Consider the following 25,757-nt stretch of genomic DNA (forward strand, 5'->3'; position numbering starts at 1 on the left):
TAAAATTTTGTTGTTTCCGAAAAAAGATTTTCATTCGGTTTACTAGAGATTTTGTTTAATAAATTTTGCGTATGAAAATGTCTTAAAGTTTCTTTTTCTTATTATTGACACGTTATTAATGATCAAAACATTGGTATTTCTAGCAAAATGTCGTTTAAAAACTTTGTTAATAAATTTTTTGTCAATAGCGTTAATATTCACGAAGAGCTTTCGTTAATACTTAGCCACTTTTGAGAAAGAGACGGTGATTTGTTGGTTGCTTTTAAAAAATTAAATAATGCCAAAAAACTGCTCAATGTTAAGTGCAAAAAATATTTTTTACATTGTGATAGCATAAGACCATGCATATGTCATTAGTGCAAAAGTTTCATTACTTTTTGTCAATGGTATTTAATAGTACGCAATTGCACGTTTTGTAACGTTAGTTGACGATTTGTTTTGCCTTTCAGAAATGAAAAAAATAAAAGACTTCATGTTCTTTTTTTATTTTTTTCCTATTATGCACAGAACGTTACTCACTCAAATTTATCTGAAAGTGAAACAGAATCATATAAATAAAATATATCTTATCGGTTGCCATTGATATCGGTTACTCTTGCAGGTTGACGTCAAAAAATAAAAATTTATTATTTAAAATGCCTTTAGAACATACAGTGACTTCCCCAACAAATAATTTTTATCAGGCATACGACATAGAAATTGTTTTATCTAATATTTCTTTTGGATTCATCGTTACCTATGAAACATTATTTAATAGAATTCTCAGAAAGATTATTTATAACTTTGATAAAAAAGGAATTAGCATAAACTAAAGGTAAGATATGAATTTATTTTCATATTATATTATATTATATTATATTATATTATGTTATATTATATTATATTATATTATATTATATTATATTATATTATATTATATTATATTATATTATAACTATACAGGTTGCTGATGATTATTGACGTTCTCTTATTATGTTTTATTACATGTTTATGATAAAACGTTCATATAATTTATTTGTAAAATCTAAAGGGGAAGGTTCCCGAGGTGTCATTAGACATCACTATATTTTCATATCGATACTCTTTTACATGAAATGAAGAAATGTAAAATAAAATTTGTCTACATCGCTTAGGTACACTGCAAAAAAATACACTGCAACTTTCATTAGTAAAGTATTATACCGTAATTTTTATAGTAATATTTTTTTAATTAAAGAGATTGAGTGATATTACAGTAATTATTTCTGTAAAATTACGGTATATCATATTTTTGGATTCGTAACATGTTCCGGTAAAAATGAATTTTTCAGTAAAAAGTATCGGCTTCCAGTGTGCCGGTAGTTTTTACCGTGTTTTGATCTGGAATTTTTCATGGTGCAATGGTATATTTCAAACATTAAGATTTTTATTAAACTAACTCATCTTAAAATACTTAACTTTATTCTCGCTAAATCAACGATAAATTATAATCTAGGGTAAGAAGATCCAAAAATATCATAATATCTTATTTATAAATAGTTTCAAGTACTTTGTCTTTTTTTGTTATGGCTATGATAATATTTAATTTTCAAAATATAGATCTGATTATAACAAACCTTAATCTTTATGAAACCTATATATAGAGGCAAATGAGTTTTAAGTTGTGTAATTATTCATGCATTGCAAAAAATTCTGGAAAAAATTACGGCAAAAAGTACATAATCTTAAAATCCATTTTACCCTAAAATCTTTTTTTACAGTGAAATTTTACACCATTTTTTATTTAATTACAGTGATTTTAAGGTAAATATTACAATAAAATTACGGTACATTAGATTTTTTGTTCCGCAACAGATTTTAGGATTAAAAGCACTGCTACTCTGAGTGCTGGTACGTTTTACCGTGATTTATTGCCGATTTTCTTACACAGTGGTTCTATAAACACTTCTATAGCTTTAAATATAAGCAATTAGTAATAAGACTTAAATCAGACTTATACATTATATATGTAAGTAGAAAATATTATAAAAAAATTCAAAAATGAATGTAACAAAATTGCAACGGAAAATGACTTAATGCGTGACTTAACTAAACTGAAATCAAAATTGGTGGTATTATATATGAGGAAAATAACTATAACCCAATGATCAAGGTATGGATTTCAAAGCAAAGCAAATAAAGGCAATTATTTCCTCTTTTAAGACCGTTTCAAAATATATATTGGAGTTATAAATATAAATTTAAAAGCACCAATATTAATTTTAATAATTTAATTTTTATAGGTGTTATTCTTGCAACTATAAAAACGTTATACAATGTCTGTAAATCAGCCTCCCTGTTATGAAGATGCTTTAGCAGGTATTGTTTGCACCATTAAAGTATTCCCTTTAACATTTTAGCTTTTTTGTTTTTATGTAGTTTAGTTAGTACATTTAAGAAATATGTACTATTTTGTTTTCAGCAAAATTATGAAAAAATAGTTTTAACAGCTACGTTTTAATAAACATTAGTACTTTTTTTATGTGTTCAGAACGCCTCGAAATGTCTCATAAATTAATTTATATCTCCTGTAAAAAAATAATTTCTTATAAGAGTTAAAATTTTAAAGATGATACTAAAATGTTGCTCAGAATGCGATATAAGTGCAGTGAAATTTTGTTTTATTGAAGGTTAGACATTGTGGCGTAACTACCACTTCAAATATTAAATACCAAATCACTAGTATATAGGAGATGTTAACTTGATTACATCAAGAGGTACCATTTAATAGATGAAGGTTGGTCCATAAATAATTCCCCTCAACATCAAGTGACAGTACAAGTTGTCAGTGTAAATCTGATTTTTTTTTAAAATCAAAAGTATAGACAGATAACTTAATATTCCAAATAGAATCTTCTAAAAGAAATAAATGACTCTTTTAAAGAAATTGGATAACTTTCTCACATTACAAGACCGATTAAGGTTATTTCAGTATAACAACTAGCTTTCTACTACGAAAAGCCATTTTTAAATTAGTTCTGTTCCGATCGCAACAGAAACTTTTTCTAACTTTTTAATAAATAAAAAAGTTAAGCTTTGTTAGAAATAGAAGATTATTTAAAATTGCTTTGAAGTCTGTTTTTAACGATACAAGATTGATTGAAGTTTGCTCAATTCAAATTAGTTTTTCTACAGAAAAGAGAGCATGAGAAGGGTTTAGTTCTTAGCTCAGTGCAATCTTTTTTTCAAGCTCCCTTGAAGGAGCAACATCAAGTTATGGCAAGAATAAAAAAAAAACATTTTCAAACTTTTGAAGATTCCTGTCCATCTTTTTAGTTTTAAGTAAGATGACTATTATTTAAAATATGACTGAAAAGTTAAGAAATATATTCATAATAATAATAATAATTCAAAATCAATTCAAATTCAACATCAAGTTATGACAGGAATAAAAAATTATTTTCAAACTTTTGAAGATTCCTGTCCATTTTTTAAGTTTTAAATAAGATGGCTGTTATTTTAAATATTACCGAAAAGTTAAGAAATACAATATTCAATATAATAATTAGCAAAATAATAATAATAATTAGTAATTCAATAAGAGCAACATCAAGTTATTGCAAGAATAAAAAAATAATTTGAATATTGTTTAAAATATTACCGAAAAGTTAAGGAATATAATATTCAATAATATATAATGCTAATAAAAAAAATTTTTTTTTTATTATGGATATTTCAAAAAAATAGTAATTGAAAGTAAGAGAGGAGGTCAGAAAACTGATACCTAAGCTAAAAAAACCTTCAGTACTTCAAAAAACTTGTTTTTATTTCATAATTAGCTTGAAAACTGATGGTTTAATTATTATGGTTCATTTTAATAAAACAACCATAAGGAATATAGTGATTCAAGTTTGTTTCGCGACTATGGATTGCATTAAAGGCTTTTATAAATTGTGAACAAATAAATGCGATCAAAAAATGTTACATATTGCATATTAAGCATTACTTTTTATAAAATATTAAAATATATTTTTCAGATGAACCGTCCAGATGTAAACCGGAAATTAATGAAGGTTTTGAGAGAGATCATGGTTAGTTTGACATTAATAAATCATTTCGTGAATATACTTATAGATTGATTTAAAAAGTTAAAAATTTTTTGTTAGTATTTTTTCACATATAGTTTTACAAATAAATGATTATATTTCCAGATAATACACTACCTCCTACAGCTCCACCTATGACATACATGCAAGAACCTCAAATGGTCCTTCCAGAGTAAGTGAATATTTTAAAATATTTGTAAATATTCTTATGAATTTTGAAATGTAAATAAATAAAATATAAAACACCTCTGTAAAATCTTTATAATTAAATTTAAATGCTTGTAATTTCATAATTTTTTTTTTTGTAAATTTCATTGATGTGTTTTAACTATTTATATATATTTGTATCGGTAATTTTCCTGAATAACTATACTCAATTGTAAAAATAATTTTGAAAATGAGTAAAAAGCTTTTTGATTTAAAAAAATGTTTGAATGATATAAAATGTGTTATTTTTTAATAATTTATAAGTATGTTTAATACTATAATTTTATATTACAAAACAATTCATTTTTAAATAGTATGTTAGCTACGCGTCCTAAAATATATAGAGGAAATGCTATTTAAAACTTTTGTTAAATTGGATGTTTTAGAATAATAATTTTATTTCTGAATGTTCTGCAATTAACATTTTACATATATGTTTCTCTCTGTTTTAAAAGAAACTTTCTATCCTAAATAACAAAATAGTAATAACTGATAATATGATGATTTTTTAATTTGCTTTGTTTAAAGTTCCTTAACTTTAAAAGTTTTGAAAACCAAAGTTAATTCATGTTAACTTCATAATTTTTGCTTCGTATTTAATTGCAATTAATTAACGTATAAATACCAATTATTTAATTAAGGAATTTTTAAAATTAATATTAAGATAAATATTTTTATTTAGATTTGAGGGTCTGTCTGATGAGGGAATAAGAAATGCATGCTATGAATATGTGGATGATACTTGTTGTTATGGAAAACGAGCAATAAGAGACATGGTTTTTCAAAACATTTCAATCTCCTGTTCTTTACACGTAAGAAAGATTTATTATTTCAAGTACCAATTCATGATTTAAAAAATTAACTCGATTCATTTTTGAATGTTGTATTTAATGGCACATAACGGCATTTTGTTTAAATCTTGTATTTGACACCACATAGCGACATTTGATTCCTGCAGTCCTTAAAATGTATAGTTAATGAAAGCCATGGACTCTAACAGCAGTTAATTCTAAAATATTTGAGTCTTCACATTTTGAAACGTGTAGCAGAATTCAATTTAAATACATAAAATAATCTTATTGTAAAAAATGGTCGGCTTTTGTGCAAGTTAACACATATTTAAATATTGCTCAATATTTTAAAAACTATTCAGTACCACAAAATTATTTACAAGGTAAATAATATTTTGATACTGAATACAATTGTAGGTGGAGTATAAATGAATTTCATGCACCACTTGCAATTCATTTTTTAATTTTTTTTTTATTCTACAAGTTGTTTATATTTAATTTTTTCCAGTATAAATTAGAATCATTTACAGAGAAAAGGCAGTCGGCTAGCAGAGAAACACCATACCAGGGTACGTAAAACTAATTATTCTATTTTATTTTTGAAAAAAAAAAATTCATTCTCCATAAAAATTAATTTCTACCTTAATGTACTATTTTAAAACACGATTTATTAGTTATAAATTGTTCTCATAGTCAAAATCTGTATATACATTGTCAAAAATCATGAAATATTTCTTCGAAATTAAATGAAAATTAAACAAAACTCGATTTAGCTAAAACTTGAATTCATTTGATGTAAAACATTTGATATGGCATTCCCTATGTTCAATTGAAATATAACTATATTAATCATAGAGATTTCTAAATTTGACATATTTAGACTTGACAAATCTGTTGATGTCTAAAATATTTGTTAATTCGTCATACAATATTCACTTAGATGTTAAGTGGATTTCGAAACGAAGCAAAACATATAAATTAAGTATTTTTAGTTATAATTATTAGGGCGTTACACCGCCTCTTGCTCGCTATCGCCTGCCGATCCCTTAGCAGCTTTCGCAATTAATTACGGATAGTCTTACAATCCATGTTTGCTTCGCTCGTTAACCAGTTATCCAGTACAATGGTTCCCAAAAGATGTTCCGCAGAACCCTAGGATTTCGTGTAAATGTCACAAGGGTTCCAGATATCACAGACGTTAGGGCCTTTTTTTTAAGCAGTAATGATTTTTGAAACTTGAAATAAACTTGTATCTAAGCAATAACCGGTTAGTTATTTAATATATAAGTTTTTTTAAAGAAGTTATTCAAGTAAACTGCCAATGAAGAAAAAAAAACAAAGCTTAATTTTTTTATTTATTATTATTATTATTTTTTTTTTGCAATAACAATATACTGCATAAATCACTAAAAAGATATGCATTTGCAAATAATTGCATCAGTATTTATCAGTATTATACTTAACAGTATTTGTCGAGTTTTAAATTTAAAATAAAATAACCGTGTTCAAGAATAAAGAATTATTTTTCGCAGATAACTATTCGCACAGTTTATAACAGTCCTTTCTAAAAAACCATAATTCAGCTTTTTTTTATACAATTCGATTTATTCATATGCCGAAAACTACTTCTATCTTAACCAAAAACTACTACTTACAACTATCTAACATAAAACGTAATTTTATAATAATGAAACAATGAAAAACTTTGATTCTAAAAGTAAATGTTTCAAACTTAATTAGCAGTTGTTTTTCCTTTTAGTTAACTCATACATACCTGCTAATAAAATTTACTTAAAAGCAAGGGTTTTACCAAAAAAAAAATATTGATGAATCCATGGAAAACTTAATTTTTCGTTTCAAATGTTTCAAAATTAGCTAGCAGTTTTTCTTAGATAGCTTACTAACACCTGCTAATGAATTTTACTTAAAATCAAGGGCTCCATCAAATAAATTCGATCATGTACTGTTTCGTAGCTGAAAAAAATGAAAAACATTGTTTCAGTACACTGTAAAACATTTTGTATCAAATTACGGTAAAAAGTACTAGAACTCAGTGCCCTATTAAGGTTGGGTATAGAAAGAATGAAAAAGTTGCAAAAAAATAACAATTTAGAAAAGCGAAAAACTAAAAAATAATAATAATGGCCGGGTGAAACATAGTTAGTTGTACATTTTACGAAGTTTGGCTAACCCAAAAACTAGTAATTCTTCTTCTTCAAAAACAGTTCTAGAATATACCAAGTATATTTAAAGCACGTACCTTTTTATCCATACAAAGATATCCAGTCCTGGATCGGAGATGAGTTTATGATGAAACAAACAAAACTTTTTGGGTATTGAAAAAGGAGTCAGTCCAGTTCTTTTTAAAAAAATCACTATTGTTTTATTGGAGGAAAAACAAACTAGAAAAATCATTGTGTTGAGGCACTACATCATTTTAGGAATGGCCCATGCCAAGGATGTGGGACTAGTGATGACTGGAACAGGAGTAAAAAATGACCGTGGGGGATTTCCATCCCTAACGGTAGTTGGTCAGCGGATCATCCTTTAAAAAAACTGGAGATTTTATCTGGAGAGTTCTTTAGTAGGCACTAAAAACCGATTTATCAGGAAAATTCTTTATGAAGCATTAATCCAATTTGTCAGAAAAATTCTTTATGAAACATTAATCCAATTTGTCAGGAAAATTCTTTATGAAACATTAATCCAATTTGTCAGGAAAATTCTTTATGAAACATTAATCCAATTTGTCAGGAAAAGGAAAATTCTTTAGTAAGCAATTCATCAGAGGTAATGAAAAAGGACATCATGGCGATCGGGGAGTTATTTTCAGTGAACAAAGCCCCACAAAAGAAGATGGCGCAGAGAGGCCATCCTTCGAAAAAAACGCTTCTCCACCTTAGGGGGGTGGGAGCAAAAATGTTAAAAACTCCGTTAAGCGGAGTGCAGCAAATTGTATGACATCAAATTATCGAAAGCTCTTCGTCTTTCGCGCTCATCCTTTTTATAAGATACAGAAACTTAAAATTGAAGTTGTAGTGCATGTTGTAAAAGTTAAAGTTAAATTACCTAAAAATCACGAGTTGAGATGAAAAAATGATTATGCGTTAAAAGTTACGGTTGAGAAACACAACAAACACGCGGAGATGAAAGAATGCCGACGACCAGAGGAATTCTCAGAAAAAAAAAGGGTGGAAACTTTTCGAAGGAAAGGGGCTCTTTTAAGGAGCTGTAAGGAATTTTAGGGGGAGAATGTCCAAAATGCGCTACCGCTTAAGGGGCTAAAGAAAGATGATGAAATAAAAGAATGTATTACAAAATTAAAAGAATTAGTATTATTGATTAAAAAAACAGGATATTTATAAATTAGGCTGTGACCTAATGTCACATTATACCCCCCACTGCAGAAAAAATTTTTGAAGAAAATTTTTTTTTTTTTTTTTTTTGTTTTTGCCAAAAAATATTAAATCCAAAAAGATTTATAAATGAAATTAAGTTCTAACAGCCTGCAACTCCAGTTCACCACTACTCCACTTACAAATAGTCAGATGTTTACATAACAATCTATATCAAAACTTCGGATAGTAAGAGTCTGAAATGAGAAAAGCTGTGCCTCAAACATAAGACATACAAAGAATTAGTAACACATAACAACACATACATATAAGCAGCTTTACATGGCTGCATCTTGATTAGTGAAAAGGCAAACAATGTTAATTGTTTGATAAATGGACGGAAAAAAAAAACACGAAACAATCTTAATTGTTTGCTAAATGAAAACAAACATTTTAACACAGAATCGTCAACACATGTACTATAAATTAAACTTAAACAACATATGCCTTGATGCATGTGAATGCCTATAAGTGCAATAACACCCGTATAAAAAAAATTCAGGCTACATGAAGTAGACTGAGAAAATCTTCCTCAAATAAAATAACATTAAGGAGGTAAAATGGATAATTGATTATTCAAAAAAACAAATCTCACTTAGTAATAGTGGAAAAGCAAATGTTTTGAGGTAAAGGACATTAACTCAAATTATTCCTTGTAAGAAGGAATTGAAAAGAAATTGATTTGTTTGCTGGAATTTATTATGAAAAAAAAAATTGAAAAATTGCAAACAAACGAAAAAAATCAGGCTACCATTGTAGACTGACAATACTCCGAGCTTAAACGAAAAACTTTGTACAACATTTTGTACATCAATCCATTAAGTGAATTTTGAGAAAAAAATTGAAACCAATCAAACAAGATTGATAAGTAGTAATCCGAGTTAAAACGACAAAAAAATTTTTAGTACACATCAAACTGTATACCTGAAACAAATCAAAGTCATTAGTGAGAGCAATAAGTGCATTAACATTATTAATTTTAGACTTGAAAAAAATTTAAAAAAAATTGCAATTAAATTTACTAGTTGTAACAGGAAAAGCCTAGGCAAAACATTAAACTTAACAAAAACTGCAAGGAATTTTAACACTTAAAAAAACAACAAATTGACTCACAGAACTTTGACCAAAAAAAAAACTGCTAAAAACAAAACAAACACAAAAACAAGGCCTTGACACATTGCTTACAAAAAGCATTACCTAACAAAAATTGCTGAACAATATACAATTAATGAACTCAGCATCAACAATTTTGTATGAAACAACATAACACAAAACAATAAAAAATCATAACAACCGTTGTGACACCTTGAGATGTACAATGAGGTGTACTTGTATACATTACTAATGCAAAGAGAATTCACACTCTGCAAAAATCCAAAAAAAATTGTATGTAATAATAGTGACTTATGACATACTAGAAAAGGAAAAAAAAATACTGTACAGAACTACAGGGTCGAAAAACAAAAAAATTGGCATTCGATAATCAGACGTCATTAATTAATTACAATTATGTGTTTACGTAATGTAAAAAAATACAAATATTAACATGAAATATTTGTTAAAAAAAAATTGCAATCAGTTAGACATGAACAACGTTGTAACATTTGTTCGTTTTGAAAATTAGTGATTACTTAATCAATGTATTATTGATTATGAAAGAATTGATGATTATTTCATATTATTACAACACAAACGAAAGAATGTTCTCAAACAAAGCAAAAAATGTTTAACCTCAAAAGACATTTAATTATTAGTTTAACATTAACAGTGAAGGTAACATTGTGAAAGTTATGTACTTTAGTAATTATTAACATATGGATATTCAAATGTTACGCAAAAGATTTTTCTCAAAGAGCATCAAAACAATTCAATTATCTAACAATTGACTCGAATCATTTTTTTTTTTTTTTTTTTTTTTTTTTTTTTAGTATTTATTTAATTAAAATTATTATTATATATATATGTCATATATATCATCCGGTTCTTTGACCAGGGTATCATAATTGATCTTCTGGTTTCTTTGACCAGGAATACCTTCTGATTCATTTTTGATCAGGAAACTAAAATTAATAATTAACGTCTGGCTCTATTATGGCCAGGGAAAAGTAAAAGAAAAAAATTTCTGGTTTAATTTACCAGCAAAAATCGTTGAGCTCAGGTATTACCCAGAGCAATCGGGACATATTTTTCCCAATTAGTTTAATAAATTAATCCCAAATAATAATTGAGGCATCTGTATTACCAGACACGATTCAGGACAATAGATTTATCCCAAATATTTTTTTTTTTTTTTTTTTTTTTAATAATTCAAGTAAATATTAAATTATCAGATACTCCAGTAAGCAAATCGTAACGCATTCAAACATATAAGCCTAGCAAAGCTTACATCAAAACATTGATTCACTAAAATTGAGAACATGACTTAATAAAAAATTGGGAGAGAGCCAAATTTGAGAACATTAGATAATAAAAAATTGGAAAGAGAATTATTTTTTGAAAAAATGATAAAAAATGACCACAAGAAAATCCAAAATTAAACTGCTCATCCTCCATCATTAAAAAAACCCTTCATTTTTGAATACCTCATTCAATTAAAAGCAAATTAGTAAAATTAGAAACATTAAAAAGTTAGAAGAAATAAATTTATAAATGCAAAAGTCATTGATATTGTATAACAACTGTTACAAGACCCCGCTGTTCCACGGATATGTAATGACCAGCATCACACACAACGATGCCCAAATAACACTCGTCACACATATATCAATAAGTTAATTACAAAAATTATTGTCAAAAAAATTATTTGTTAAACCATAAGGATAAACCTTAGAGATAGTGATATTGTTAAAATTATCAGGCATAATTATTGGATTAGAATAAGTTCTATTACGGGTTTGAATTGGGGTCATCTAATGAGAAAAAAAATTTAAATAATAAAAGTATCAATTACACAGGTATTATTACTAATTGTAACCTTTTGATAACCTCATGAAAATAATATATTGAAATATAATAAATTTTAGTATCAAGAAAAACACAATTAAAAATTAGGTAACCCTTCAAATTAATCATATAACGATATACTTGCATAAACAAGAAATATCAACCATTAGAAAAAAAATATTGTCATTAATTATTTCAAAGTGCAAATAAATACCCAAACATTTTCAAAAACCAATCAATTGTAGTATAATATATTAGAACACTAATAATTTAGCAATATAGGAGAGTAAGACATTGGCAATACATATTAAAAATCAATTCAATAACCTTTCAACAAAATAATCAATTAAATTATTAAACATGACCTGATTCAAAAGCATAATAAGCAAAATTTTTAGTACACATAGAATTTACCAATATTAAGTAATGATTATTATTTTAACCAATTGCTGTGAAAAAATTTTATTTTTCAAATAATTTATGTAAACATCAATTTTATAAATTAAAAGGATTCTTATTTTTAAATTGTTATATGAAAAATTATTTACCAAATCTTATCCAATTACTACTTATTATTTAATCAAAAATATTTATATTAATCATCCTAATCAAAATCGTTATTTTTAATCACTATTATAAAACAATTGTAATATTCAATTACAGAAATTATGACAAATAATTATTATCAACTCAACTTAAAAAAATTATCTATTTGGTTATTGTATGAAACAAATTAGTAAATAACCACAACAAGATATTAATTAACTAATCAAAACGTAAAGTCTATTAAAAAAATTTGATTACATTGCATAATTTATTATTGTTTATTTGGCTATTCTATCAAAAACTATTGAAATAAACAATTCATTTCCTACTCCAAACTTAAAGAAATTTATTGAAATTAAATGTATTAAACATTGAATAATAATATCTTACTTTACTCATAGTAAAAAATTTAATTTGAAATAATACACATTCCCTGGTCAAAATAAATATAATTAAAAACTATATACACCAACCGAAAAGCGGAACGGCACCAGATGCCCTATTAAGGTTGGGTATAGAAAGAATGAAAAAGTTGCAAAAAAATAACAATTTAGAAAAGCGAAAAACTAAAAAATAATAATAATGGCCGGGTGAAACATAGTTAGTTGTACATTTTACGAAGTTTGACTAACCCAAAAACTAGTAATTCTTCTTCTTCAAAAACAGTTCTAGAATATACCAAGTATATTTAAAGCACGTACCTTTTTATCCATACAAAGATATCCAGTCCTGGATCGGAGATGAGTTTATGATGAAACAAACAAAACTTTTTGGGTATTGAAAAAGGAGTCAGTCCAGTTCTTTTTAAAAAAATCACTATTGTTTTATTGGAGGAAAAACAAACTAGAAAAATCATTGTGTTGAGGCACTACATCATTTTAGGAATGGCCCATGCCAAGGATGTGGGACTAGTGATGACTGGAACAGGAGTAAAAAATGACCGTGGGGGATTTCCATCCCTAACGGTAGTTGGTCAGCGGATCATCCTTTAAAAAAACTGGAGATTTTATCTGGAGAGTTCTTTAGTAGGCACTAAAAACCGATTTATCAGGAAAATTCTTTATGAAGCATTAATCCAATTTGTCAGAAAAATTCTTTATGAAACATTAATCCAATTTGTCAGGAAAATTCTTTATGAAACATTAATCCAATTTGTCAGGAAAATTCTTTATGAAACATTAATCCAATTTGTCAGGAAAAGGAAAATTCTTTAGTAAGCAATTCATCAGGTGACCTAATGTCACACTCAGGATACAGATACGTTTTACAGTAAATTCCATTTTTATCGGAGCAGATTATGGAACAAAAAATTTGACATATCCTGATTTTTTTACAGTGATAACTACCTTGAAATATCCGAATCACTCTAATTAAATAAATGTTACTGCAAAAATTACTGTATATTTCACTGTAAATATGGATTTTAAGGTAAAAGGGATTTTACGGATGATGCACTCAAAGAGCCGGTACTTTATACCGTAATTTGTGACCAGTTATTTAGTGTTCTCTCGTTTACCAGTTCTCTAGTATTCTCAAGAATTATGCATGAGTGAAAACTGTTCGGCATTTTGGCAGCACGCGGAATGCAAATTAAAATGAAAGAAGATGTATAGTAGTGAAAACAGTAATGGATCACAGATTATAAATTCTTATCACTCTCCAATAGCGAAGAATGCGAGTTTATAACAGTGAAAAATGAGCTTTCATTTTCACATAAAACAAAGGATAACTTAAGACTGAAATATATATTTATGTTTAAAAAGGTTTTTAGTGTTCGTTAAATTATATGCTTTAGGTATACATGTATCCATAAATTGAAAGAAAGTGCATGTAATGTGATAGTATTTAAAATTTTTATGCATTATATATTATACTTATATCTAATATCTATATACAGAAAGAGTACAATTTATAGATACGCAAAATAGAATTCTCTTCCATAACTCTAACCATTCCATAGCTTCCATAACTAAAAATCCCGCATTTGCGTTACATGGTGAGGAAAACCATGAGAATCACCTGCTGTTAACCTGACGTTAAGTGGACTTCAACTCATGATCCATCTACCACTGAGGATATTTTACGACAGCACTGTAGTCAGTGCGAGCCAGATGTTGAATTTGTATTGACCAGTCATCGCTGGGCTTCGAACCTGGTTCACCTCATTCGTAGGCGAACTCTCTATCCCCTGAGCCATCACGGCTCTAGCAGTTACTACAGTAAAAATTTCAATATGTTTTGGTATTTCTCATACGCCAAAGAAATTTGAGCAAATTTTAATAAATTCTGATAGTTTAGATCATGTTTTTCTATGTTAAATAAAAAGGTATTTCTTGGAAAATAAAACTACAAGACTTCGAAATTATCTTTTTAGTTGCTTGCAACGAACGGGCGTTTCGTATACCTGAAAATCTCGAGCAAGAAAATTTATTTCCTATTTATTCTATTCATGCTTATTTGAAATCACTCACTATCTACATTTAATAGATATTTAATTTTTAGGGGAAGAAATCGATGGTGCAGAGAATGGCCCGCCACCAGCCATTTGGGATATAAGGGTCAGCACTCCCACGAAGTTCGAAGATGAAAGGGGATATTTTGAAATTCCGCATACAGCTTACGTTAAAGAATGTTGGGATTGCGGTGGATGGGGTGAAGTCAGATGTCTTTTATGTGGAGGGTTTGGAAGGGTAAAATACACCCCTTTTTTTATTAATTTTTAAATTTTTTTCCCGTTAAACCACATAACGCATATACGTCTTTTATTCTTATTATTTAACTCCGTAGCCTTGTAATTGCGCACCCAACACAGAAGACAGAGGCACTCTTAGACAGAGTAGTGGAAGAGTTTATACAAAACTAATCAACACTTGCGTAACACGGAGATGAAATTACTGAGGTGGGACATCCTATTCGGTTTATAAAACTTTTCTCCGATAGATGGCGTGAGTTTCAGTTCCACTGAGAAACTTTTATTTTTTATTTTAATGACATTAAAAAGAATCAGCTAGAAATTTCTTGTCACTGGATTCAAAAGTAAATCGATATTGTTCCAAAATGTCTGTCAATATGTGAATCAAGATGTGAATCGAATTAAAATATTAAAATTCATAGTTCCATTTCTTCGTATTTAGAATTCATATTCTTTTCAGATTATATTCTTTTTCTTAGCACCAAGAAACCATAGCTAAGTCCATTTTGATAACGTTTCAAAAACTTCTCAATCGAAACAAATCCCATGATCAGTTCAGATCTGATATTTTTTGAATTATATTTAAAAAAAATAGCAAACAATTAAAAAATTGTTGCAGTAAAAGGCCTTTTTTATTTTGAGGAAGGTTTTTCTTTTATCTTATTATTCTAGAATATTTGATTAAGCGCTATTTAGTTTATTTATTTTAAATTGGAGGTTCTTTTCAGATCAAACATATTTCAATGCAGAGTGATAAAGAAATAATTTCTCTTATAAAAATGAACCTGATATCTAAGTTTTTTTGGTGTAGTAAATGGTGACTGATGCACGTTAAATTTGTCGGATCACAAAGCCCTCCATATTCCCAAGACAAATCATACCTCTAGGGGTACTGAGTTGGAGATTGATCGTTCTCTGGTTCAGGTCAAAATTACAATCTGTGGATGAATGAATGGGTAGGCCCTATAAACTGGCTGAGACGTATATGTGGCTGAAGTCATATTCTTTGCCATACATGGCGTATCTTGAAAACAAGATAAGCACTCTCTTCCTTAAATTCGCTTGGTTTCACAAAGCAGGCTTTCTGGTATTGGCTAGTGGCATTAGAAACAACAGCACAACACAAGGTATTTCTGCAGTGCATTAGATCGGAGGAAAACAAGACGAAAAAATCAGTACCTATTCCTAAACGTTTTTGTCAGTTTTGTAGTATAAAATGCTTCGCAAAAAAAGTATAGTTTTGAATTTTATGATACATGCGTTAACTCTTTACTTAAAAAAACGAGTTTTGAAAATTACATAATATCTTCAACGTCCGCCTAAAGATAATATGTCATATTTCTATATAAAAATTTTTAAATTAAAATTTATGATATCCTGAAAAAAATATTTTAACAATTACGTGAAAAACATGCTTTAAGAATTATATATTTTTACAGAAAAGTATTTATTTAAAAAACGTCTCTTGTTAATTTACTTAAACGATTTTTAAAAAATGCCTAATATCTCTGAGCTTCTGCATAATCATAACGTGTCTTATTTCTACGTAAAAATTCCTTTCAATCAAATCCATGATAGCGTGAAAAACATGTTTTAAGAATTATATATTTTTACAGAAAAGTATTTATTTAAAAAAGTCTCTTGTTAATTTACTTAAACGAGTTTTAAAAAATGCCTAATATCTTTGAGCTTCTGCATAATCATAACATGTCATATTTCTACGTAAAAAATCTTTTCTATTAAATTCATGATATCGTGAAAAACATATTTTTACAATTACGTGAAAAATATGTTTTACGAATTATATATTTTTACAGAAAAGTATTTACTTTAAAAACGTCTCTTGCTAAATTACTTAAACGAGTTTTAAAAAGTACCTAATAACTCTGAATTTCTGCATAATCATAACATGTCATATTTCTACGCAAAACATCCCTTCTATCAAATTCATGATATCGTAAAAAACATATTTTAATAATTACATGAAAAACATGTTTCAAAAATTTTATATCTTTATAGAAAAGTATTTATTTTTATAACGTCTTTTGTTAATTTACTTAAACGATTTTTAAAAAATACCTAATATCTCTGAGCTTCTGCATAATAATAACATGTCATATTTCTACGTAAAAAATCCTTTCAATCAAATCCATGATAGCGTGAAAAACATATTTTAACAATTACGTGAAAAACATGTTTTAAGAATTATATATTTTTACAGAAAAGTATTTATTTAAAAAATGCCTCTTGTTGATTTACTTAAACAAGTTTTAAAAAATGCCTAATATCATCTCTGAGCTTCCGCATAATCATAACATGTCATATTTCTAAGTAAAAAATCCTTTCAATTCATGATAGCGTGAAAATCATATTTTAACAATTACATGAAAAACATGTTTTAACAATTATATATTTTTAGAAAAATATTTATGAAAAAAAAAACGTCTCTTGTCAATTTCACGATATGTCAGTTCTTTCTACGAAAACTTTGTTAGAAAAATTTTGCGAAATTTCACAAATAGAAATATTCGACTTAACGTGAAACTGCGTAACACGTTTCATTTATCGCAATGGCTGTGTTTAAAGCATTTATGGACTATTCGATTTTAAAAATATTGTTCTATTTTTAGAGTACGTGCATCTCATGTGGTGGCAGAGGGCGAGATTATCAAAACAATTCATGCACACTTTGTGGCGGCTCTGGACGAACATTGTAAGGATGTATATTTAAATATTTGTAAGAGAAAAAAAATCTAAAATATTCTTCGTACTACTGAATATCAGACGAATTGTAGAGATGCAAAACTATTATTGATATCAGATATGCTGAATCAATTCGCGTAATATATTGAGAGATGGATGGCAATTACTTTATACCAAAGATGGTGGCAATTACTTTATACCAAAGTGACGTCCTACTTCACTAAAATCAAGAACAGGTTCCTAGTTCAATGAAAGATCTAGACCAGGGGTGGCGAACCTTTATACACCAACGTGCCATTTTCTCTAAAAAATTGCTTAGTGAGGTCATAGACGTGCCGTCAAATAATTTTGACTTCGTGATTATTGGGAAAATAGTAATACTATATACTATCAACTCAAAACTCTTTACTTACATTGGAAAAAAACATTTTGCAATGTCTCAGTTTGTTATACACGTAATTCAACTTAAAGTAAGATCAGTGTGACTTCTGTTGTTGCAGATTAGATGACCAATAACTTATATTAGGTTGTAAGATGTTAGTTTAAGTAGGATTGTTGATTTTCTTTGCTCGTTATTTATTGCTAACTTGTTTTTTACGGTTATTAATTGTTTTTTTAGTATTAATTTTTTATTAATAATTGTTTATTATTTTGTTTGTTTTTTTGTGAATTTTAATTTAATTGTTACATATGCTTGATAGCGTAATAACATTTGTGTAATAACAATTCATAGTGTAACAACAATTGTGATGGGTGGAGTGCCCAAAATATTGTGTCGCGTGCCATAAATGGCACGCGTGCCATTGGTTCGCCATCCCTGATCTAGACACTACTTGGTGTAAAGTAACCGCTGCCATTTCCTTTTAATTCTGCAACTCTAAAATTTATAATTACAGAAAGATACTCAAGAAAAGCAATAAATGTATTCTTACAAGACAATATAAAATACGAATCAGTAATTTAAGTTTCATACATAATTCTGAAAATTTGCTTGTAAATCAAACATACGCAGAAAGGAAAGTGGATAGAATTTATACATTATGAAAACATTTAATATGAATATCAGAGATTAAAAATTAAAATGCAAATATCTATTTTATATAACTAAAAACATGTTTCAACCGTGAATTTTATTTTCTGTGGATGAAAAGCAGTATTGGAAACAACCACAAACACTAGCCAACTCGTCATCGATTGAAACAATTAGAGACGGTATCCAAAACACCTTAACATTGGAGTTTTCAGAAGCAGAATTAATTATCGCTTAATGTGAAGGCACGTGATCTTAGAATAAACTTTATGCATTTTAGGTGTTTAGAGGTTTCACATACCGTTTTAGTTGTATGTATTAAAAAGCATCATATCAGTTGTATTTCGGAGAATGTTTATTTCCATTACAGCTCGGATTATCCCGCTAGCCTGTATGATATACTTTGTCGTTTGTTTAGGAATATTAAAGTAAAACTATTAGAAATTAGTAAAAATTATATAATTGAAAATGATTGTAATTTCCGTTACAGTTGCAATTTTTGCTGTGGAACTGGAAAAGTAACATGCGACACCTGTATTGGATACGGAAAACTCAAACATTATGAAGAGCTTATTGTTACATGGTAAGACAAAAAATGTTTTTTTTTTCCCAGCATAATCGATTTCATTTAAGATTTCCTGTTTGAAATATAGATTTTTGATTTTAAAAGAGGGAGTGGAGTATAAAATGCTCGAGGTTAAAAATCGCTGTTGATTTCTTTTTTCTTCAAGAATAGGGAGTATTAGTAAAATAATTTATCAAAATTCAAAACTTCGTTAAAAATTTGCCTTTGTTGATAAATGTTTTTGAAACATTTTTCTTTGCTTTATGTCTTAATTGCTGTGGAACTGGCAAATGTTGAATAAAATACTTAATTGCTGTGGAATAAAATTAATGATAAATAATAATAAATATGAATAAATAATAATAAATATGAATAAATAATAATAAATTATAATGAAATAGAATAGAATAAAATACAATAAAATAAAATACAATAAAATAAAATACAATAAAATAAAATACAATAAAATAAAATACAATAAAATAAAATAAAATATAATAACAAAACATTGTCTTATGAAATAAATTTAAATTTCATTTTTTGAAGTAAACTTTTTTAAAAAGCATAAATATACAAGTCTTAAATCTCAAGTTCAAAAATAGAAAATTTAGATTACAAAAAATCAGTAAAAAAGGGTAATACTTTAATTAATTAATACTCGAAAGGTGATACTTAATTAAATTTTTTTTTATCGAATTTAAATTAAAACTTCATTGTTCCAGAAAATATTTGCTCCGTGTAGCTATTTAAATTTGCTGTCACTATTATTTTTACAAAATATTTTTAAGAACGTCGAATTAAAGGAGTAATTAACCAAGAAAAGAGTTATTGAAAGAATCATTTGCGTTACATTTAACGCTAGCAAGAGACAAAAATGACTTTAATTTCTCAATATTCAAATGAATAAAACTGTATGTATTGGTGAACGTATGTGTGAAAAATGTTGGAGCTTGCCTATTTGTGTTAAGTTTCATTCTAGATGTTTTTACTCTAACTAAAAAGAATAAATTTATTTAGAAATATTCATTTATTGTTGTTATTAATATCTGTATTGCAGGAAAAATAACGTTGACAATTTCGTCGCCAATCCCATGAATATACCAGAAAAGCGACTTATTAAAGCTCTTGGTAGAATAATTTTTATTGAGGAAAATCCAGTGGTATGTATGATCGTCGCTTTGAAACTAAACCGTTGTAACTCAAAAAAGTCGAAAAATGAGATTTTTGGGTCATTTTGTGTAAAAAAAGTCACCCTTTTAGAAAAACAACCTGTTATCTTTATAGTTCCATAAAGTTAATTTAGAGAGCAGATTAATCGTCATCGCATTGCCGCGATTAGCATTACCGCGGAAAGTTTGAAATCGCTCTCCTGAGAAACTTGCTTTTTTGAGTTACCACGGTTTAGTTTCCAAGCGACGATATGTACAATATGTTAATAAATATGATGCTAATTGTAGTTTTCGTTACAACTGCGAAAAAATAATGTTTTTTTTTATATTTATGATAAATCTGTAAATAATGAAAAAAGCTTTGTATTTTTTTCGTTCATTAATTAAAATCTAAATTTCATACAGCATTCAAATGCAACTGGTCAAAGCGATTCTAGGGAGGGGGGAGGCTGTAATATTTTTGACTTTAAAAATGTCCAAAAACTTTTTTTTAAAACTCTTTTAAGAGTCTTAAATAGTTTTAATGCCATAACATAAATGTTTTTCTTAACTATACTCTGGCAGTTGGAAAATCAATTTTTTTCAAAATATGTAACAAAGTTAAAACATAATTTTTCGACATTTGTATGGAACATAATTTTACGACAAAAATACTACATTTTTAAAATTCAGTTTCTCAGAAACCATTCGACTGATTTAGCCAAAATTTCCTATTTGGGTTAGAATCCCATTGATGTCGGGCTAATCAAAAGAGGTTTTCGTGGTTTTTTCCCTATGTAACGCAGGTTTGTACTGGTTCCATCAAAAAGCTCTCTACTTATGCTGGTTTATCCCAAAGCTTAATTCAGAAGTTTCATTGCCTTCTGGATAGAATTCAAAATTACAGAGATACGGAGTTGAACATTTATAGCCGTACACTCAAAACTGGGTCGGCTGTTCAGCGTCGATTATAATACCAATTCAGCCAATTGGACATAGGATGACAAACATCAATTGATGCAGTTTTTGAAACTCGTGTCTTGAAATGGAGCGTCTATTTAGATACCACATCCTCTATGTGGAAGGCTGAGAGGGAAAAAAAAATTCGGTCAATGAGTATTCTGTGATCGCCACAATGTGATAATAATTAATGTTCTCACGTTTGTAATTAATTGTCATTACATTATTATGACATTTCTTTGTTTGTTTTTTGTTCAGGTTTCACCCGTGTCACATTCACCAGATGCACTACTAAACGAGCAGTCTTTTTGCTTAATAAATAAACACAGAAGAGATTTCGCAAATGAACTCATTCTTTTGCAAGTAAGTTACTGCATATTGTTCGGAAGTTAAACGCTACATTGTAAAAATTTCGAACCACGTTGTACCAAAAATTCGTATTCATTTTCTGGTTACATAAAATGGTGCCCAATTTTACTATATTTTGTTATTTTCACTAGCTCCAAATAGAATAGTAGAAAATTGCATCTAACGTAGGTGTTTTGAAGAAACAAAACACCTATTTTCAATCTTTTTTTTTTCTTTTCTTTTATAAAAGCAGAGGATGGTTGAACCATTAATAGGTATTTTTAAAGCACTCAAATGCAGGCCGATATTGCTATTTACTGCAGCAAAATTATGTACCGTAAGTTGGATGTTTTATGACATACCTCTAACCATTTCATTCCGCCATTGTATTTAAAACAGCAACATAAAAGAAATGAGCTTTAAATAATACAAACAAGCCCTTCACCTATCGAAATAAGTTGGATACTTAAAAGTGGTGCATTTAGTCGTCCCGATACACCGAGACCGAGTTGTAAAGAAAACATGGCTTCATAAACAAATATAGTTAAGTTTACAGTCAAAGTTTTGTGTCTTTTACCAAATTTTGGTGCTGTCTGTTGCTCCATGGAAGTGTTTCTCTATCATACTTCACAATTTATGGTGTAACTAAATTAAAATGATCTTTCATTTAGCTAAACTTAGGAACAATGCGAAACTTAGAACAAAATTCTGGTAAAGAGTTTTCTTACAGTTCAATTCAAAAAAATAAGATAACTATCGATATCTGAATCCCACTAAGTTGAAATAACATATAATAGTCGACTTAAACACTTCATAAATTCAATTGCTTGCTAACACAAATTTAACAACTAAATGTAATATTTATCTGCATCTGAATTATAAAAAAAGAAAGAAGGATTGGTGTGACTTACAATGTTTCAAGCTTTCTTCTTTGAATATTATGCTCCATTAAACGTCACAATAAATTTTATTTCATGTCTGCTCAGTAAAAAATGCTGGATCTTACTTTGGTAAAAAGTACCACCACACAGAGTGCCGGTACTTTTCACTGTGAAATCTTTTTTCTACGGGAACATGCTACAGAACGAAAAATCTGATATATCACAATTTTTACAGCAATAATTACCCTCAAATTACTGAATCATTCTAATTAAATAAGTATTACTGAAAAAATTACGGTACAATAATTTAATGGATTTTACGGTAACATGGATTTTACGGATAATGCACCCAAAGTGCCATTGCTTTATACCGTAATTTTATCTGTAAGTTTTTTACAATATGCTCGAAGAAAAATGGTTCCATCTTTGTGCGTTCCCTAGAGCTCATAACTTTCGCTAACAACGCCACATTATATCAGCGTTACAATAACAATATAGTTAATATTACAATGTTATATTTACTACATATATGAGAAATTAAATATTACAAAATTTTTATTCTTGTAATGGCTTATGGCTGGTAATATGTCGTTTAATAAATTTCAATCAAGACCTTTTCTTAAATTATTAAAACTGATGACGCATGCTATGCATATAACATACATAACTACGACTGCATGAATATACCATTAATCTTCATCTTAAATAATTGATTATTATGTTACTAATTTAACTCAAAGGGTGAAATTTAAAATCACTTTATAATTGAAAAGCTTGGGGCATTTTAATAATAAGCCACTTAATCATTATTTTTAGGAGAGCATTTTTGATGATTTACTTGCCTTCGACATCCTATTGCTATAGTTTTTAAACAGGCTGTATGCAAAAGCATAGCTAGGGTTTACAGAGTACGGTAACAAATTTAGTTTGTCCTCTCACAATATGATCTCTGACTTTGAGGCAATTGTAAATTTTTGATTACGCTAATGCTGTAGTTCATCGCACTTGACTTCAAATTGATAAATTTTGCATTTTTTTAAAAATTCAGATGGGCTTGTGAATTTTGAAATAATGCTGCTTAAAACAGCAACTATAGGAATTTCAATTCGATTTCTTTTAAAAATTTAATAGTTTATGACATTGACATACTTTCGATTACATTTTCGATTACATGTTTTTTTATCGTGTTTATTGCTTTTGACTTTCAAATTAAATGAAATTTCTTGGAATATTTTCCATTCAACGTGTGCCTAATTTGCAAAAAAAAAAAAAAAATGTAGCGAGGCAATTTAAACCATTCAGTTGGTAATTTTTCCGTTCACGAGTTAACAAATTATCGGAAATTCTGGTTTTATTTTAACAGATTTAGTAAAATGTACAAAAAAAAGAAAGAAAAGTAAATTCAACCGAATAAATGATTTTTATGCCATGCTCTATAACAATATGATAAAATTACCAAATTTTCTAATATGTATAAAATTTTATCCCATTATTCCATGAATATTTTTCATTCAATCTATCGATAAAAAAATTTAAAAAAAGAAGGAATAAAACCTTCGTGGTAATTTTTCCGTTCACAAGATAAAAAATTACCGGAAATTCTGGTTTTATCACCACATATTTAATAAAAAATGAAAAATACAAGAATAATAATATTTATTTGACTAAATGAATTTATGTCATGCTCTATGATAATATGATACAATCACCAAAGTCTGCAATATGTACCAAATTTTATCGCATTAAGACCCTATTTTTTGTCAGTTTTACCAAAATCATTACTAAAGCGCGTGAATGAAAATCACTTCCCATAGAGCCAGAAACGCTGCAAATTTTACCATATTTTGTTAGTTTTGACCATTTCTCTCAGTGTATGCATAAATTAATTCAATCCAATTTAATTTTACAAAATTTTCCTTGTATCTATGACTTCCTTGTATTCTAACCCTCCATTATTTGCTTTGCCATTTCTCTTAGGTAGTTTTATTATTTATATATCTCTTTATTATTTATTTACAAAGGTTTTAATTAATTCATAATTTTTTTCAGAGACAAACTCTTAGTGCTATTCCTATTACAAAAGTAGACTATGCATGGAAAAGAAAAGTTGGGGAATTCTATGTCTACAGTTTTGAGAATGAAGTCTATTTTGAAAAATACCCTCAAAAATGCTGCTGTTGTATTTGCTGCTAGTAAAATATTATGCAAAAACTGGTGCATATATAAGGCTTGACTTTTGTGCCGTTTGTAGTAAAATGAATTTCACGATTCGAATGTGAAACAATTTTTAAAGCAAAGATCTTTGTAATCCCTCTTTTCGATTTTTAGTAAAAAATATATAATGATCTATTTACAATTTTATAAATTTCTCTCAAATTAAATGGGATTTTCATGTTAAATGCATAGAGAAAAAAAATATCTGGAAAAATTTCTGTATCGTATAGTAATTATATTTCCGGTTAAAAAAATAATTTTGGTGTTAAAACTCAAAGTATGCGATATTTAAACCATTTATTTGGAAGTTTTCCCGTTCCTTTGGTAACGGTTTGTCAGAAATTCTGGTTTTAAAAATTATAGTTCTTATTATCTCACACTTACTGAAAACCATAAAAATGAATTATAAATTTAACGGAATAAATGGTTTTTATAGCTTTTTCTACTCTGTCAGAATTTTCCTTCTAAAGTTACGGTAAAATAACCGGCAGCAGTCTGACCATATAATCAATCGTAAAGTTTACGCTAAAGATCATTTTTTACCCCTACGGTTTTGAAACCGTTTACAACTAAAATGGTTAAGAAAAGCTATGAATACGAAACTATAAGGTTTCTTAACCATTTGCAACTAGCAGGGAAATACTAGACTTCTTTTTTGCCTTAAGCAGGTTTACGGTGCTACCATTTTGGCGTGAAAGAGAGTATCGTATTTTAGTTGTCCAGGGTAACGAATTTGGGAGTGCTGAACACTCTGGAACGGAACGTGTCTCTTGTGGGGGAGAAATATCGTGGTGCCAATGCTGGGATTCTAACCCCCCATTCAGTTGACCATGAGAATGTCAGAGTAGCCCTCTCGGCAATAATTTGCACCCAGCTGCAAAGAGAACTAACGGGCTTTATTAGGTGGGCCTATTGATAACGGGCTTTATTGATGCGATAAAATTCTAGTTGTTTACCAGTATTAGGTGAAAGCTGTTAATAAACGGTTTTTCTCACAGTTTTTATTTTGAATACCATTTTATTTATTGTTACTTGACTGGTTTGCTTGGATATAGTTAAATAACAATTAAATAATTTGTAATTTAATCTTTTTTTCCGAAAAATTTCTAACAGAGTTAAATTCTAAGATAAAATTCCCAAACTTAACCACATTTACCAAATTTTGTCGCATATTATGAAGCCATATTTTATTTTTAATTTTACCAAAATCTTTATTAAAACGCTCTAGTAAACATTACCGAGTTCATGAAACCGGATGCATGGTGAATTT

General features: G+C 28.1%; 1 protein-coding gene across 1 annotated transcript; it reads left to right on the plus strand.

Moving 5' to 3' along the window:
• Positions 1 to 625: 625 nt before the first annotated feature.
• LOC147807693 (protein SSUH2 homolog) lies at positions 626 to 24,541 on the plus strand. The gene is made up of 12 exons (XM_087165544.1): positions 626 to 814; positions 2,262 to 2,337; positions 3,996 to 4,049; positions 4,170 to 4,236; positions 4,954 to 5,083; positions 5,571 to 5,631; positions 14,449 to 14,636; positions 17,269 to 17,351; positions 18,862 to 18,954; positions 19,994 to 20,096; positions 21,303 to 21,407; positions 24,323 to 24,541. The coding sequence occupies exons 2-12, from the start codon at positions 2,295 to 2,297 to the stop codon at positions 24,464 to 24,466; spliced, it is 1,071 nt and encodes a 356-aa protein (XP_087021670.1). The 5' UTR covers positions 626 to 814; positions 2,262 to 2,294; the 3' UTR covers positions 24,467 to 24,541.
• Positions 24,542 to 25,757: the final 1,216 nt, after the last annotated feature.

Source organism: Parasteatoda tepidariorum, chromosome 6, assembly GCF_982258835.1.
Source record: "Parasteatoda tepidariorum strain Cologne lab strain chromosome 6, Ptep-v5.0, whole genome shotgun sequence".
NCBI classification, from domain to species: domain Eukaryota; kingdom Metazoa; phylum Arthropoda; class Arachnida; order Araneae; family Theridiidae; genus Parasteatoda; species Parasteatoda tepidariorum.

Bases quoted from the DNA above. Each gene is read 5' to 3' on its own strand.
- LOC147807693 (XM_087165544.1), top strand. From the start codon at position 2,295: ATGTCTGTAAATCAGCCTCCCTGTTATGAAGATGCTTTAGCAG. The intron at 5,632-14,448 runs GTACGTAAAACT...TTTAATTTTTAG, and splicing joins CAGAGAAACACCATACCAGG to GGGAAGAAATCGATGGTGCA. The intron at 20,097-21,302 runs GTATGTATGATC...TTTTTTGTTCAG, and splicing joins TTATTGAGGAAAATCCAGTG to GTTTCACCCGTGTCACATTC.